General features: G+C 47.0%; 1 protein-coding gene across 9 annotated transcripts in view; it reads right to left on the bottom strand.

Moving 5' to 3' along the window:
* Nucleotides 1-2,022: 2,022 nt before the first annotated feature.
* Nucleotides 2,023-18,032, bottom strand: part of LOC135906186 (protein PRRC2A-like) — a 181,214-nt gene continuing 165,204 nt past the window's right edge. For all 9 annotated transcript variants that reach the window (XM_065437452.2, XM_065437455.2, XM_065437469.2 and 6 more), the window contains 6 exons: nt 16,138-16,323; nt 12,341-12,564; nt 8,547-8,868; nt 4,904-5,059; nt 3,953-4,729; nt 2,023-3,791 (listed from right to left, as the gene is read on the bottom strand). In XM_065437452.2, coding sequence (XP_065293524.1) covers nt 3,603-3,791; nt 3,953-4,729; nt 4,904-5,059; nt 8,547-8,868; nt 12,341-12,564; nt 16,138-16,323 — 1,854 coding nt within the window. In that variant the 3' untranslated portion in view covers nt 2,023-3,602. The remainder of the gene's footprint in view (nt 3,792-3,952; nt 4,730-4,903; nt 5,060-8,546; nt 8,869-12,340; nt 12,565-16,137; nt 16,324-18,032) is intronic.

Below are 18,032 nucleotides of genomic sequence, written 5' to 3'. Positions count from 1 at the left end.
TAGCATACGGCAGACATTGTGAGCTCCTGACTGGAAGCTTACCGTTATCATTGAAAAGGAAGGCATACAATCGGTGCATTTTACCTGTACTGGCATATGGGGCAGTGACTTGGAGACTCGCACAGAAACTTGAGAACAAATTAAGGACTGCGCAAAGAGCGATGGATCGAAGAATGCCAGGCATAACTTTAAGAGACAGAAAGAGAGCGGTTTGGATCAGAGAGCAAACGGGTATAGACGACATTCTAAGTGACATGAAGAGGAAAAAATTGTGCTGGGGAGGTCATGGAATGCGTAGAGTAGATAACCATTGGACCATTAGGGTGACAGAATGGGTACCAAGAGAAGGGAAGCGCAGTAGAGGACGACAGAAGACTAGGTGGCACGACGAAATTGCGGGTGCTAGTTGGAATCGGCTGGCGCAGGACAGGGGTAATTGGAGATCGCGGGGAGAGGCCTTCGTCCTGCAGTGGACATAAAATAGGCTGATGATGAGGCTGCAAGGTTCAGATTCCTTATGCTAGAGTCTATGTGCCTCAAGTGTCAGTTTTTGAGCTGGGCAGCCATTCCATCTGCCAACCTGCACACAAAGAGCAGACACCACAGTACAGTAGGGCGTGGGAAAATGGCCATTGCAGGAAAACAAGCGAATTTCACTCCCTCAACAGGTTGTAGCAATGCAATATTAATTAGATGTCTGCTGTCAGAGTGGCATCAACCAGTCTTAATTGCTTGCCCAAACCCTCGAGTCCATTAGGGTCTGCCATGTAATCATATGCCATATCAGGTGATGTATTACGAATGTTCAAAATCACTATGGGTTTAGTAGCTGTTGAGACAGCTCCAACTGCACTTTATTGAACATCCAATTGGGCCTCATTGCGTCCCATTGTCACACACTTGTAGAGGTCATGAATTGCCGTAAATCAAATTTTAATTAGCTCTATATGCCAATTTGTTTTACTTGAAAGTCACTAGATGAGTAATGCCATGAAACAATATACTAGTTGACACACAGCAAGTCCTCAAATAACGGACTTCTGGTATGATCAATGGTGAACAGCAACTTGCCTGTTCTTGCGCCAGATCAATCCTTCGAATTTCAAAAAAATAAAAGCAATAATGATAACACACATGAACGAGTCTTTAAAATAAGTAAAAGGAGGCCGTCAACTCGAACTTTCACAGCTCTGCATACACTTCACACTTCCAATGCAGCTACACTAGACACCCAATATCAGCAAAACATCGTCATTTCGTTGGGCAAACTAGTGCACCATAGTGGGCAAGCCTGCTCAGCTTAGACAGCATTTCCATGGTTATTTTTTTACAAGGTCCTGTCATGGTTACGTGCACTTCAAAACAATGCACATCGCTTAACTCCACATTCCAGACATCTTCCACTACATATATGACAGTACAGTTGGTCAGTTATGTTGGCAGTGTGTGAGCCAAGTGAACACACCCTGCCGAGTTATTTTGCATTCTTAAGTAGGCCATAGCTAAAATAGCTGTAAAGGATTGTTTTCGCATAGTACTCATGATGCCACACCAACTTAAACTGTTTTACATTCTTATCACACCATAATAGTGATGCAGAAGCACACAGTATATTAACATAATTACTGCATCAGGGGACAGATTCTGGGGACTATCACTTTTGGCGATACTATCACCTCGGCCATCAGTCGCACGCAGATTGGATGGTTGAGCACGATGTCAGGTGAAGGCGATAGTACTGCGGAGAATGCGTCTCAATGTCAGTGATATCAATACTATTTAAGCTGTCTTAAACATATTGCACAGCACCTTTAGGATTGCAATTTTCTTGACATGTAGGAACAGAATGAATAGGATAAATTTTGCTACAACACCTATTAAGAGGCCAAAATATTAACATGCATTGCACACGTAACGTGCAGTAGGGTGTACACACGAACATTTGACTAAAAAAAGGCACTGGGCTGTGCCAGCCAGATTTGTAGACACTTCAATCTGAACGTGCATAAAAATAGGCAAAAACAAGATGCATAATCCTTAGTGCTTTATTGCAGAAAACTACATACAGCAACTCTCCTCATACAATGAAGTGCCCATCACATTTTCAATAGAAAATAATCGAGGCGGCAAAAATGCACAGAATGACACTTGTGCCTGCATCTCAGGGAAAAAAATGGAGGAGAAGGGGAAGGATATACGACAGCCACACAGATCCTAGATGAATCACATGGCTTCCAGCGCCTACACTGAACTATACCTTCAAGGTAATAGAGTCCACACAAACTTAAATGCAGCGCAATGCTAACTGACAAATGACAAACCACCACACAACCTTTAAAAAGAAAAAAAAAAAGGGAGAAAAAATATTAAAGCACAGGTGCTTTTTCCCCGAAATTCAATGGACACCACATTGCCACAGATATCAGCCTGCTGCATGGCAAAATGACTGCACAACACTTCCATGGTGACAACACCCAATCCGAAACTTGGTGGCAGTTTATTACCGTTATAGACACTAATTACACAGCATAAACTGAAGAGTTGTCACATCATTCTCAAATGTACATTGTGCACCCATTGGCTGTTTATACCACACACAGCAGTTTTCAACACCATCAAGAATGCTTTTCTTTTCTCTTACAAACTAGTCCTTCAAATACCGTAGCCACAATTTCAAAAGTGCATGCTCCTTTGCAACATTACACAATTAAAAAGCCATTCTCAAAAAACAAGGCATGGGAATCCCCTACAGTATGCCTGGTAAAACAGATCCTGCCTCCTCCTCCTCCTCCTCCCATATGGGTGTATATAAATTAAGAGCAAAAGTACACCACAAGTATTACACAAGAAGCGCTCGAGGCGTGAACGGAAACCATTTTGGTTCAGTTTCCTACGCAATAGGGGAAGAACCAATGGTGTCGGTTCCCACTGACCACATTTGTCACCACCAGGTTGACAGAAATACAGACTCAAAAAGACACATTCAACCACAGGAAGGAGGCAAACATGTTTTGGGGAGGAACCACAAAACTTGGGCACAAATTAAAAGGCCCTTGAGAAAATAAGTCGAAAATGTTTTTCATCAGAGAGGGGGGGGGGGGGAAACGTGGCAGAAGAAGCCTGCCCACAAAAACACGATCAGCTACAGTACAGGCAGTTTACACACTTGTTATACATATGTATAATATTTATACTTATCCAAAGCTCGCCAGACCAATTTCATTACCCTTTTCCGAAATGGACAAAAACTCTCAGACAGAGAAGGGGGCTATGAATCAGCAGCAGCATTGTACACTTACACACACATGCTCACACACACAGAATTCCCTTGTTCGCCCACTGCCCCCATGTCGGCACACATGTAAAAAAATGAATTCAGATCCTTGATGCCTTGCTGAAGGCAACAGGAGACCGAAAAGTAAAAAAGGGGGTTAGGGGGAGACCACATTTATTAAACCATGGACCGATGAGTCCTTTATGGGAGGCGGGGACAGTGTAGGCAAAGAAGAGAATAGGCAAGTCAGCACATGATTTCCCAGAGACAACCAAGCGGCGGTGAGGGCCGTACAGGCGCCGGCCAGTCCCAGCCCAGCAGGTGGGCCTCACTCCTCGGCTGCCTCCTTGGGGGACAGAGCTTTGTCGTCGGAGCTTTCGTTGACCACCAGGCCATCTTCGGTGGTTGGCTCGGGGACCGTTGGCTTGGACTGGGCAAAGAATAACTGTGCTTGTTTGACCGCCTCAGCCTGCTGCTTGGCCTGCTGGTCACTGGTGGGCAGTTGACGTGCTGGTGGCTGCAAACATACAGCAACTTTAATGCTAGTGCCAGGCAGTGTGGTCACATGTTGCCCCTCACCAAGTGCATGCTTCTGAAAATTTTTTTCACAATAACCTGCAGATTATCCCCCTTCATCGGCTAAAAAAAAAACTAATGCGCTCTGGAGGGTTGCCGCACCTGCTGAGCTCGCAGAGCAGGTGCAGGTGGGCCCCGGGGCTGCTGTGTAGAGGTCAGCGTCAGACCCTGTTGGGGCCTTTGAATGGGTGCAGGATACTTGGTGGGCGCTGCTGGCGGGGTGCCTCGTACCAGGTTTGGAGGCAGTGGCAGCACTTGCACAGGTGGCCGCAAGGAGTTCCCTGGGGGAGTTGTTCCCGTAGTGGCTGCAGTGGGTGGTGCAGACTGCCGGCCCTGGCCAAAGGCAAAGGGTGATCCAGGGGGAAAGGCCTTGCTTGCCTGGGCCTTTGGCGGTGGCGTGGCACCAAACTCAGTGGCGAGCTCCAGAGACTTGAAGGGTGGTGGGTGGAAAGTGCGATGAAGGGGTGGCTGCGAGCCAAAGGCCAGCGCCTGGTTCTGCTGCTGAGACGGGTAGTAGCCGCCCTGGGATGGGTAATACGAGGTACCCAGAGGTGCCCCTCCAGGAGCCGCCCGGCCAGATCCCAGCAGCTGCTGCGCAGTTGGCAGGCTTTGCTGGCCCAGCACCTGGCTTGTAGGCACAGGCGGCCCTGCCTGGTATGTTGGCTGCAGCCGCAGAGCTGCTCCAGTGGCAGCAAACATGTCAGGCCCCGAGTGGGCTTGCGGAGGGGGCACAAACATGCCCCCTTGGTTGAAGCTCTGGTAGGACCCTAAAGGTGGGGGAGCTGGATAGCCATGTGTGGCCTGTGAAAACTGGTGGGCCACAGGACGCGGCACAGGGTCCTGAAGCAGCGTCTGGTAGAGTGCCGCTGGCTGAGTAATCTGCAATGGAGGTGAGCATGTATCTTATCTATCACATCTTTTAGCTCTGCACATATGCCTTCAGGTGCTTAGTCAGACCACAATGATCAATCACAAATGGGTCAGGGGATTGGCTCTATATGTTCATCACATAACTAAAATGACTAAGAATGCTCAATGAAAGATCAGCTTTACCTGCTGGGTGCTTGTGAAAAGCAAGGCAGCGGGAGGACTGGCTACTGCCTGGGGCATGCCTGCCACCTGAAGGTTTGCCATGGCCCGTACGTCCAAACCAGCCAAAGACGAGGCCGCTGCTGTTGGCGGGGGGCTCAGTGCATGCAGGGCCCTCACCTGAAATACACAATGAATACATTAGCTCCTGGAAACATAACACAGACATGCCACATGTCACATTTCTTTTAGCTCCTAAATAATTTATGTCAGACCTGCAACAAAACTGATTTATGCTGTTTTATGCTACAACTTGCTGGAGATTTTTTTCTAGGTTGACTGATCTCTAAAAATTTTCGTAGGGTTCTGTGCAAGACAACATGGCAATAAGTTGTGTAGTTTTTGGGCAATTTTAAAGACAACAGTATTCGTGACGTTCTTTAAGCAGATATTTATACATGCCTCCCTATAGTTGCAGATGTGAAACATGGCAGATAGCAGTGTGGGTATGTGGGACAGTCTAACGTGCTTTCAAAAAAGTACAGTAGAACCTCATTCATTCGTTCCCGTTACGTACGTTTTCCCAGCACTAACGTTTGCAAAAATCCAGAACTGAGAGAGAGAGAGAGACCCAGAAGAGTTACTCTTTTTACCAGTTCATACTTTCCCAGAAAACTATTTCTTTGGTTCTAACGCTCAGTACGTCGCCAAACCGCTATCGTATGATATGTTTCCTGGCCACTAGATCCAGTGTAAACAAGAAAATGCGCGAGGAACACACATCATCGGCGTGCACTCAGTTTCTCATTTTGGTACCAGCAAAGCTTTTCCAGGGTGGGTCGCCAGTGGCATTAACAGCTATCAACGCCAATTATATTGCGATAAGCATATTCGCCTATCCGTTTCGCAGCATGGGGTGCCGTTGGAAGCACAGCGCATGCTTTTATAATAGGTGATAACCAAAACATGCTGCCGTTCCCTGCTGCAGACTGCGATCGTTTATGTTTTCCGGCTGCTGGATCCCATGTGAACAAGGAAAGGCGCATGCAACCAACAGTACATAGCCGCCCAGCTCACATGAAAATGACGGCATTTCAGCTTCCTACGATGTCCTGGCATTTCTCCAGGCTCTTCCTCAGGCATATACAGTAGAACTCCACTGTTACGTTCCTCACTGCTGCGTTTTCCCGGCTGCTACGTCGTTTTCATCCGGTCCCGGCATAGCTTCCATAGGATACAATGTATAAGGAACCCCGCTGTTACGTAGTAGCTGTGAAAACGTTCCCGCATGGTACGTCGCAACTTAGCACCCCGCACCCGCCTGGGCTAAAGTAAGCAAATCGTTCGAACCGCCATTTTGGCTTCTGAAAGGTTTTGGCTGGGCTTGGCCGGGCTTGGCTATGGAACTGGCTGCAAGAAGCCGCACACCAGTTCGAGAGGCCGCCACTAAGTGGCCATTCGTGAAAAATGCTCTCACTATCATCACTGTGATTACGGTCACCGCATCGTTGTTGGACGTGTCGACCCACGGAGGAAGGAAACTCGGGAGAGGTCCTGACGTCATTCTTTGTGAAGCTATAGTGAAACCGGAAGTTGGCGTTGCTGGTGGTTGCTGCGCCTATCGGGCCAGCTCTCCTCTTTTGTTTACATTTCTCCCACGCCATGCTGCGTGCAACCAGACTGCTTGGACGCGCGCGCTCCGCAGCAATACTAAACAATCGTTAGCACGTCAGCATGATTACGCCAAAGAGGGCAAAATTTCCCGCGGATATTCCTTCGTCCGTTGGCATTGCCGTGACGCGGTGACGACGAGGGGCACGAGCTGCATGATGCCGGGGAGTTGCCAAATCGTAGCTTTGGAGAAGCCGTCGCGGCTCTGGACCTCCTCCGCAGGTACGTCGCACCTCACGGCGACGCTGACAGCAAAGCGGCCTTCCAGGCTATTGAGAAATGTGTGGCGATTTCTAGCGAGCGAAAGAAACGGCAAGCCGCCATTATAGACTTTTTCAAGTCCTGAGTGCACTCTGTGGAAATAAATTGTTTATAGTTGAAGCTGCATTTTTTCATTCATTTTCGGAGCTTTCCTCACTGTTGCGTCTTCCCGGCTGTTACGTTTTTTTCCCCCGGTCCGGTAAAAAACGTATGAACGGGGTTTCACTGTACAGTCGCCGACCGTTTATTCGGACCTCACGGGGACTGCGGAAATGTCCGAATAAACAGGTGTCCGAAAAAGCAGATTAAGAAAAAAAAATGAAATCCTTTATTTCCACGCACTTATTTGGGCTCGGCAGTAGGCTTGAAGAAATCGTGAATGCGCCGTTGCACGCTGTTCCGTTTATGCGTAATCAGATAAGCCTGAATCTCGGAGAGGGTCGTACGGTCACTATAGGCGGCTGAAAGCACAGTCACTGCTTGTACACGATCCGCATGTGACGGCAGCGTAGCACATGGTGTGTCAACTTCCGACTCGGTCATCGTCCGGCGGTGCAGCAGAAACCTGACGAATGATCTTGCCGTCGTCGAGTTCTGCGCATGCCAGTACAGCAGTGTCAGCATCTGTGAAACTGTCAATGAGACGGTGTCCGGAATCGCAATGCAACCACTGCGCAAGTCTCGGCAGAACATTTTCCGCATCGGTAGGGAGCACATCGGAAGGCGACAAATCTTAGGCCTCCCGGCACCCGCTTGCCGGCATTCCGCAGCGCAGTCTGCGCGGGCACTGTCAGCGCCATTAGAGACTTGACACAATGTTTCTGTATGCCGCGTTGGACCACCAAAACCTCGACACAGCACACAAAGCAAACACCACCGTGCCGACACCAGTCACACAAACGAAAAAAAAAAAAAAAAAACGCGGCCTGCTCGCAGCGTCGTGAGCGAAGAAACAAATCGGCTGCTGGATTGTCTTGACATGGCTTACTAAGCTGAAACCGGAACTGCTGCAGAGCCACTGTATCGAACCAGGCAGAAACGATGATGATGAGCAGGGATTTCCAGTAGCGCCACTTCGCGGGGCAGCGAGGAAGCTCCGTTCAAAACAAAAATGGCGTTCAGCAAGTCGAACCATGCACCGGTCAGAGTTGGTGCACGGTGCTCTCGACTGAGCTGGCTCAAGGAGAGTCCGAAAAATCAGACAAGAGGTTGCAAGGTGTCCGAACTTTCGGCAGTTGTTATACATTATGGTCTATGGGGAGAATGGCGGTGCCGCGAAGCTGACCGATTAATCGGGCATGTCCGAATTTTTGGAGTCCGGAAAATCGGTCGGCGACTGTACACGAACAACCTAGTTAGACCTCAATAACTCTGGAACTAATAAACACATCATGAAACTTTCCAGTTCCCTATAGTTTGGTGGTGCGAACGTACCCTGAAAGTTTCATCCGGATATCTTAAAAAATAAAAAATTTCAGTCTCTAGGGTAGCTCCCCCCTTAAGATGCTTTACCAACAAGCCCACCAAGCTATCCTTACGAACTCCTCCACTTCCCTCGCGTGCTCTTTTTTTTAATTCCCCTGCTGCGCGCCACATTCTCTCATCTTTCTTTGTGTTTGTTAGCCCAGTTACAAGGTACGTCACCAAGGCATGTCAACACTCAATGCAGGAACGGGTGCCCAAGAGCTGCGCTCTAAAAAGCTCTACACAGACTACTAGAGAGGTCAATACTTGCCTTGGACAAGTTTTGCTGATCCAGCATAGTGTGTGCCTGGTGAGTTTGTCGCATCAGTGCCTGCTGCTGCTGCTGCGATGCCTGCAAGCAACCATGGGCCTGTGCTGCCTGTGAATGATGATGGTGGGCTGCCAAAGACAAATGCTGCTGAGGCTGCACTGGTGGCTGTTGCTGAGCCTGCGGCTGGTGGTGATGGTTGTGGTGGTGGTGGTGGTGGTGGTGATGGTGACCACTGGCAGCGTGCTGATGGCCAGAACCTACTGCCGATGCCACATGGTGCGAGAGGGAGGACGGCGTAGCTGGCTTTAGTGGAGACACAGAGCTGCACATTCCCATTAAGAAACACAAATTAGACACACACCATCAGAACTTTAGCAGTAATAAGATTCACTTCTAGCTGTGCCAGCTTTGCAGTTAGATGCAATTTGGTAGCTGCTGCAAAGCATTACTTTATACACAAAAGAATACAGTAGACTTCTATAATCTGGCTCCGGTTAATTCATTTTTTCAGTTAATTCTATCCAGACCGAAGGGACCGGTTGGCACCCATACATCTCTATGGGCCACAAAGCTATTATTTCAGTCCTGAAATTGACCTTTACGAGATAATCTGAACGTGACTGGTAAGCATGCACACACCTTATCCCAATGATCTCGGTGGCAACTAATAACAGCAGCATCTGTCTGGGTGACGCTTAGGGTACAATAAACGCATAAAACATGTCATGTCTCACCCAAAACATATATTTTTGGCTTGCCCTAGGAAGATTTTAAAGTGAAAGTGTACACTCCCAATGAAGTTTCTGAAATTTACTGAAAGCATTTACAGAAATCCAATGGGCAGATTTTGTTCGAAGAGAACTTGTCCAAAAACTCCCTGTGCAGTGCAATCTGTTACAAAACCTAAACTATGATCTCAATAACTTGCTGTGAGAGCCAGTCTGGCCAGTGTCATCGTCATTGCCATCACAAGATTGTGACCATAAATGACAATAAAAGAAGTTTTCACATAGCACGATGACGACACACCACTTTCAGTGTGATTACGAAAGCTCACTGAAAATGTATTACAGCCAACTTCTGCCAATTTGACAAGGATAGGACCAACAAAAGTGTTCGAATTATCCGGCGGGTCCAATTTAACAAGACGCAGACACCACGCAAAACACACCGCTGGTTCATTTACCTAATACTTGCTTGATTCTAGCACACCTCTGAATCAAATGTGCACATACTTTCTGTGTGTCCATAGTAGTAAACTTACGTAGAAATCACATCAAAGCTCCTAAACAATGTAGAAACTTAACGCACAGCCGATTTTTTAACAAGAAAAATTTACTACGGTGGTTGGTTTTCTAATGTAATTTTCCCCGCACGTTGTTTTTTTAAGTCAGCTTCCCCGCAATACATTCATGCAGCAAAGAACACGAAAGTTGCGAAAGCAGTTTTGGTTTTATGTCTGAGTGCGTGGCGCGTGCAAATTTCAACCCAATTAGGAGAAAATGATGATGTGTGGTGTTTTACGGTGCAAGGGCCACTTATGGCCAAAGAGTGCCATGGCACATGATGATGTGAACAATGTACTGCTGGTGATATGGACAATGAATTCCTCATGGTAGATGCGGTATGGCTATAAAAGGGCCTAAGAAACTCTGTAAATACGTAAAACGTATACATGGTAAAATAATGATACTCATTAGTTAGCGATGTGGGCTACGGCAACTGGGTTTCGTTAGAAACATGACGCAACAAAACAAAATGTAACAATCACACTAGAGCTTCACGAGAGCCCTTGAACACAAGGGCTGTTATACCCCTGTCACACGGGAAGATTTAATGCCATTCGAATCGAATGGCATTCGATGCATTGAATGTCATTTGGTCTCTTGCAGTGCTACACAGTAAAATATATAATGGCATTCACAAATTATAGCAATAATGACCTGGAACAAAATTTGCGAGGTTCAAAGAAATTTTGTACCGATTAAACGCGTTTTAAGAACTTTTGCGAGTACTTTTAAAACAGACGAAAACAAAAGTGCTTTTTCCACGGCGCTTGACGGCCCCTGCAGTCGTTCGGTCACGCCGACCCGTATATCGTTTGAAAGAGCAGTCTCTCATCTTAATTTTCCCGCCAGCACCGGCTCCATCCGCACATTGGCAGTGAAGAAATTCCGCATCAAAAAGACGATCCAATGCATGCTGTAATTAGTAGACAAAGGCACGTGACCCTCAGCTAGCCACGCCATTGGCTAGACTAGCGCCGTCTGCATCACTCCGCGGCCGCTCTGCACACGCCGTGCGTGCCAACTAGGTTTCCCATGCCAACAGCAATGCCGACCTTGACTCCGAAGTTCGCTACGAAGTTGAAATTAAAAAAAAAGGAAAAAAAAGGAAAGAGAGAGAGAGGAAGTCTGTGTACAATGTTGAGAAATGACACTTCACCGCGCAGTTTCCCGATGACATCGATTTTATAGGCACGCTTATAGTCCGATGTTATCGGCGCACAGGTGCGCGTTGGAGTTCATTGGCTGCGTCCGGTTACGCTGGCTGCACCAGTGTGTCGAACTATTGGTGTTATGATAGAAGCTGTTGTTCGCGCCAACGTGACGTAAGGTGCGAGCATATTTTCGCTACATCAGACTGTATTTAGCCCGCCAGCTCCCACAGTCCAGTGCCACTGGAGGTCCCAATGGCGTGTTAGGCCTCGTCCCTCGAAGCGCTCCTGACAACGGCCGCGTTTCATCGACATTTTGGCACGACGCTACTATTCTGTAGCCAGAATTTTGCGTAGTATTGAGAGTGAAGCTCAAGGAACCCTTTAAGCATTAGCGCCAACTCCTGCTACTGACCGAAAATTGGATACTAGATCGCGTTGACGACATTGCTGCTGGGACAAACGAAATGCTAGCTACGTCTGCTGAGCATGCATCTGCTGAAGGCTTTCAGTGTGTGCTCAGAGGGCAACACCATAGTGACAGTAGCCAGGCTACATTTCTGGAGGCTACTAATACAATAGCACTTGCATATATTCAAATATTTTGCAGTGTTCTGTTATAAAAATAAGCCCATTTTGCTGTTTCAAATTTTCTCAGAATCTCATTTCTGGTTTCTTTAAACTTGCCGAAGCGCTATCTCGGTCTTTGGGGCACATAGAACTATAATTTTAACAGCAGCATGTAGCTACATGTGTGTATTACAAAATATTAGGAGCAGATCTTTTAATTTCACTTTTGTAAATTTTAAAATATGGCTACTAATTAATTGCCATGTCTGGAGATCAAATTTCGAATTGCTGTAAAATTGGTAATAACTACAATATAAAAAAAAAGTAGCCCTACAGTTGTGTAGCTTACACTTTGTAGTATCCAGCCATATGTCTTTATAAATATTCCGGCTGATACTCTCCTTACAGTTCTGATAAACAATATATGATTAATTTTAATTATATCTGGAACTACTCAGTCAATTTAAAAAGGAATACTGCTTGCTTTCTTGCCCTTTCATCACTCTCTTCAAGTTCCCTTTCTGACAGGTAAGTGGGCGATGTTGTGCTAATTCAGGTAAGCAGCATTACCGTTTAGTACATTTTTCAGAGTTCCGGCCAACTACAGTTTAATGAGGTTTCGCTAGACTGAAGCCTTTAAACCGGGGCCATTTTTTTGCATTGTAACGCAAGTTTCAACACCCTGATTAAGTGGGCTTCGAACTGCAGCATGCAGCGACCAAGAAGCCCAGCTGGTGCTGGTTAGCATGCGGGGCTGCCAAATATACAGTGACTACTACGCACTCACCCAAAGGCAGCTTCACTAGTTGCCTGTGTTGACTCTGTTTGACCCTGCTGAGCCATGCTTTCGGTTGCCGTGCTGCTTGTCGCAAAAGAAGTGTCGGCTGAAGCAGAGCCTCCAAAGGAGCCAAAGCTTGGAGCCTGTACTGCAGCACTGCCAGTGTCGTCCCCCGCAACCGAGACTGCACCGTGCTCCAGCACTGTTGGCAGGGGCCCCACATTCTCCCAGACCTGCAGACAGGGGCCTTTTACATACACGAAACTAGCCGAGAACTGTTCTCTGTTCAGTTCCTCACTGCCATCAGGATGTCGATGGATGGGTATTATAGTAATCACCAGTATCATAGTTGGTGAAGACATTTCATCACATGGCTGGAGATGAGATATTTAGTACAAGAAAATTAGAGAAAAAAATTGTATTCTGTTGATGAATTAAACCAGAAACCTGCAAGCCCTACTTGTACAAATGAACTGGTTAAAATTCATGTGCCTGCTCAAATGAGTACTAAATTGAGGCTGTAATAGCCACAAACAGTCTTCAGAAGGCCAACTACAATGAAATTTCACTTTGGCTAGACAAGTATGTATAAGTCTATAGAAGCAATAGTGGGAAAACTACAAAACTAGCATTTTCACTGCAATTCATGTTCATGCCGGACCGATCTGGCATGCTTCCTGCATTTGAATATGTGATGTATGTACCATGCACGGCATACGGTCGCTGTGTGCAACATCTCTGCATAAGCTCGGTGTGCAATTTGACAGGCAGTGACAGACAAGGTTCAACCCGTGTGCACCATGCACCCCCCCCCCCCCTTTTTCTGGCTATTCCAAGTGCTTTTGCAGATGTGAAGATACATGGCTGCGTAAGAGAAAATAACAGTGACATAAATGATTATATGTGCAAAAGCTGCACCACGCTTGCACCTAACTTGTGCAAGCAGGAAGAACATATTTTACCAAGCAAGTGAACCATCGGAGATGCCTATGCGCGAAATGCTTGGTTGCGAATTCCCAAACAGTGTGTGCTGAAAGGCTTAGCTGTGGGTCTCAGATGTCCACAAATGGCGGGATCAGTTACGCTACTACAATGTCGGCGTAGGGCCAATTTTGACACTATTACAGAGAGTGAACACTATCCAGAGCTCGTGAGGTGCAAAGCCAAAATCCGAGCAGACGACGCGAGCGCAAAACCAATGGCGAACCACACTGGTGTCATGTGGCGAGTGCAACCAATCACAGACTCCAGTACGACCTTCATTCATTTGCATTTTGTATGCTTGTTTCTGTATGGAGGATAGCTGAAGTGGCAGATTTGAAGACAGAGAAATGCATGGAGCATATGGAGAAATGCATATCGCAACCTGACTCAGTCTGGATGTGATAACGCGGAGAGAAGCGTTGGGGTGGAGTGAAAATAGTAGAAAGGCATTCGTTAGCTCTGGGATTGGCGACAGCACACACAGAATTTCCACAGTTCCACACACAGTTCCTGGCGAACGATGGCTTGTACGAAGGGAACTGAAAATGTGGTAGCATCAGGGTTACGCAAACAGAAAGCTACGGGCGCCATCGCAGCCAGTTCGCATCTAAGAATTCGCACCCCGTCCTCAGATGGCAACGCATGCTGCTGTGCGGGTTGATCTTCATACGTTGACGTTGCAGTAGTACTGGGAAGTCTGGTGAATAGTTACAAGAGGCGTCGGCTTTTGGCCTGCTCGAATTGTCGGCACTCTTTAATGATTGCATTAACTGTAGAGCAGCTTTTGCACATTAGCAGATTAAACGCACCATCTGCAATGCCCTTAAGCACGTGCCCGACCTTCTCTTCTTCTGTCATGTCGTAATCAGCTTTACGATGTGAAGTGCCAGCACATCCTGATTGTACGAGACAGACTATGTGGGGGATTGGGCACGCGAGGCCAGTTCTTGCTTTGCGGTAATTTTGCGGCCGGCTGGTTTGCCAAACAAGTCTCAATTTCTCTTTGCATTGGTCCCAGCTGGTTAGCTTCTCTTTGTGGTTTTCATACTGCACCTTTGCCATGCCTCTTAGGAAGAACAACAGGTTAGCTAGCATAAGCGTAGGGTCTCGTCTGTTGATTCCACTCGCACGTTCGTACATGGCCACCCACTCTTCAACGTCGGTGCCGTCGGTCCCACAGAAAGTTCCAGGATCCTTGAGTTGCACAACGACAACAGAAGGTGACAGCGACTTAACTGGCGATGGTGACGTTGGAGGTGCCAACGACGATGATTTCACGTGCTCACCGTCATTCATGGTGCAGACAGTGATGTGACGTCCACTGCGGAGCTCCGTTTCCAGCCGTGGTACCCCTTACCTCTCACCAATATGTTACGGGGGATGTTGCGAGTATAGAAGATTGTATTTGCGATATACATACAAAATGAGTCAGAGTAGTTAAGATGGCCGACCACCAACACGCAGCAGCGAGCGTCCCGCGATTCTTCTTCCTCTCTTCCTTCATCCTTCCGTAACGATATGAACGAGGTTCTACTGTGTGTTCAGTACTGTTCTACTACTGTTCAGCACCACTGCTGCTGCTCAACTGCAAAGGAAGTTGCAAGACCTTCACAGTAGTGAGAGCTTTCTTCTCTAAATAAAGGGAATGAAAGTATTAGAATAATTTTGGCAGTTTTCCTAGCTCTGTGAAATCCAAATATTGTTAAGCCTCATTGAAATACGTCAATTTTCAGACCCAGCAACAGCTATGGTACCGTATTTACTCGCATAATGATCGCACTCGCGTAATGATCGCACCCCTAAATTTTGTCGTCAAAATTCGATTTTTTTTTATTTCCCGCGTAATGATCGCACCCCGAACTTGCCGCAGCGATACGTCGTGTGCTAAGTCTAGCGAATAATGATCGCGCTTACCACCTGTCGAATGCTACGCGAACGACTGTTTAAGACAAGCCAAGCGGCCTGCACGCACTAAACATTCTTGAGTAGATGCCTCATTTCATTACTTTCATCACTTTCCGCACTTCCAAGACAAAATGAGGTACAACCAAACTTGCCTTTATTATGGGTTGCCTTTATAATGGCTGATGTCAACAAAAACAATAAAGGCGCATTTCGATTCTTTTCATCTGCACTCGTGAGCACGCAACAAATCGCGCGCGGCAATGATAGTAGCCACGTTTACTCCGATACGTTAAAAGTGTACCCTATTCATACGCCGACGCTCGTAACACAGCGAAGATATTCGCCCACCCTTAGCGGAAACGTGCCGTATTAGGATAGTAGTGAAGACAGATGCCGCAGTTTCCGCAGCATGCCCGTCGTGTTTCTATGTCACTGGCAGCTAAGCGCGCCCACCTGTTTCTGTCCCCTCAAAGTGGACATGGCTACGTTATTGCCGCAAAATTGCCGATATTAACGATAATATTCATCACTGATACGGAAGAAACTGTTTCAATGCACGTAATGTACTCACGAGAAGAAAAAAAAAATCGCGTTTGGCGCATTCGGCTTGCTCCGCCAGCCGCCATTTTTTGTTTTGGTGTCCCGCACCCGCAATCTCGCATCCCGCAGCAAACGCGGGACGAAAAAAAAAAAAAAAATTTTTTTTTTGGCGGAAAATTTAACCCGCCTAATGATCGCACCCCTGAATTTGCGTCAGTTTTTCTGACAGAAAAAGTGCGATCATTATGCGAGTAAATACGGTATATGACCAAGGGCTACATAAAAACGAAAAGTGAACTCGTTACAAAATACAGCCCTTGGGTACTCTTGAAAAGGCATGCACATTCACTCCATAACTAGACGCAACAGGTTATTACCTTCTTTACAGATGCAATTTTCAGATTCAGATCATCCGTAGAAGGTGAAATGGGAGAGTTGGCAGAAGTGATTTCACTGGACAGGGAACGTGTGATAGCTATGTGCTTGGCTTGCTTCTCGTCGCCAAACGGGGCCAATTCAGGGTCAAATGTGAAGTCCAGCTTCATGTCTCCACTGTCTTCTCCCTGCACAAAAGAAGGGGAGCAGCTTAGAGACAACTAAGACACCCCATTCATTAACTACACATGACATGCCTATTATAAGCATCTGCGATGCTGAGTTACAGTGTGCATGCCCTTCTGTGAAACCAGTAAATTCTAATGGGGGGGGGGGGGGGGGGGTCTGTATATAGCGACACGTGTACTTGTTTTTTTATAAACAAGTACATGTGTCAATAGCATACACTGCTACGAGCATCTCAGCCAAATTTTGCACTCATGCGCCGCACGTGGGGCTCAATAGCAGAGCACACAGTCGCCATTTTCTCAAACTTTTCAACAGAGGCCTTCCTCCTCACCCTTTCGGGGCTGCCAACGGCTGCCCCTTCACATCAGTGTGCAGATTCCCAGAAAGTGCTGCGACTGGTCGATAGCAGACATAAATCAAGCCTCTCTGGATCAATGTGCCTCTTCCTGCTGTTACCGTGTCTACTTATTGATGCAATTTACTCAACAAGCTGAAGCGAGCAAAAATCTGCATTTTGAATTTCAACAACTTTTATGCACTTCCTGGAGAAGCCCACTACCATTTGCTCATGCTCGGCCGTGCATGCATGCGCAGGAATGAAACTTTTGGCACACCACTTATTTGTGCCGAACTGTCCGGTCACGCTAAATTTTTTTTTCTTTTTACAAAACTCAACTAGCCTCAAACCACTCAAAACTTGAGGTCAGACCACAGATACCCTTGCCAGCACGTGCTCACTCCTAGCAGCACCTGGTTAGACGCCTTGGATGACATCACTTTGTATTGAGCTATTCACAGCGCATTTAAATACGTAATTTGGATGTGGCTACTATCAGTTGGTAAGCTGGTGCAGAACAAAGCAGGTCCGCAACACATAGTACAGTCAGATTGGAGCACATGAGCCCGCATGCACACTCCAGCCCTGTTGTGCACATACCAAACGCACTACAGTTCCATGTAGCTGCGTCTGCTATGTAGCGTCGATACCGTGGCCATTGTGGAGTGCCGTGACGAGTCCGCTCACCAAGCTCCCTGTGGCTCTCTGAGGACACATGCATGCAGATAGCGTACACATGTAGGACACACGTAGTGTATTTATTCGCATAATGATCGCACCCTGAACCTGTCACAGTGATATGTCGTGTGCCAAGTCTAGCTAATGATGATCTCGCTTACCATATAATGCTACGCGAACGACTCTTGAAGACATACCAAGCGGTCTGCATGCAACGCACCCAACATTCTTAAGCAGATGCCCCATTTATTCCTTTCATCCATGGGAAAAAGCTACAACCAAACTTGCCTTGGCTTTATTATTTGTAGGCTTCATAATGGTTTTGGTCAACAAGAACAACATAAAGGGCACCTTTCGATTCTTCTCGTCTGCACTCGTGGGCACGCAACAAATCTCGTGCGGCAACGATAGCGGCCCCGTACGTTAACACTGATACGTTACAAGTGTACCCTATTCATACGCCGACACTTGTAACGCAGCTAAGATATTCACCCACCTTTAGCGGAAACGTGCCATAGTAGGATAGCAGCGAAGACAAATGCCGCAGTTTCGGCAGCACGCCCATCATGTTTCTATGTCACTGGCAGCTAAACGCGCCCATCGCGGTGTCGGTCCCCTCAAAGTCCACATGCCTATGTTATTGTCACAAGCTTGCCGATATTAATGATATTCATTACTGATACGGAAGAAATT

The sequence above is a fragment of the Dermacentor albipictus genome, chromosome 1, assembly GCF_038994185.2.
Source record: "Dermacentor albipictus isolate Rhodes 1998 colony chromosome 1, USDA_Dalb.pri_finalv2, whole genome shotgun sequence".
Taxonomy (NCBI): domain Eukaryota; kingdom Metazoa; phylum Arthropoda; class Arachnida; order Ixodida; family Ixodidae; genus Dermacentor; species Dermacentor albipictus.
This window is presented reverse-complemented; position numbering and strand designations above follow the sequence as displayed.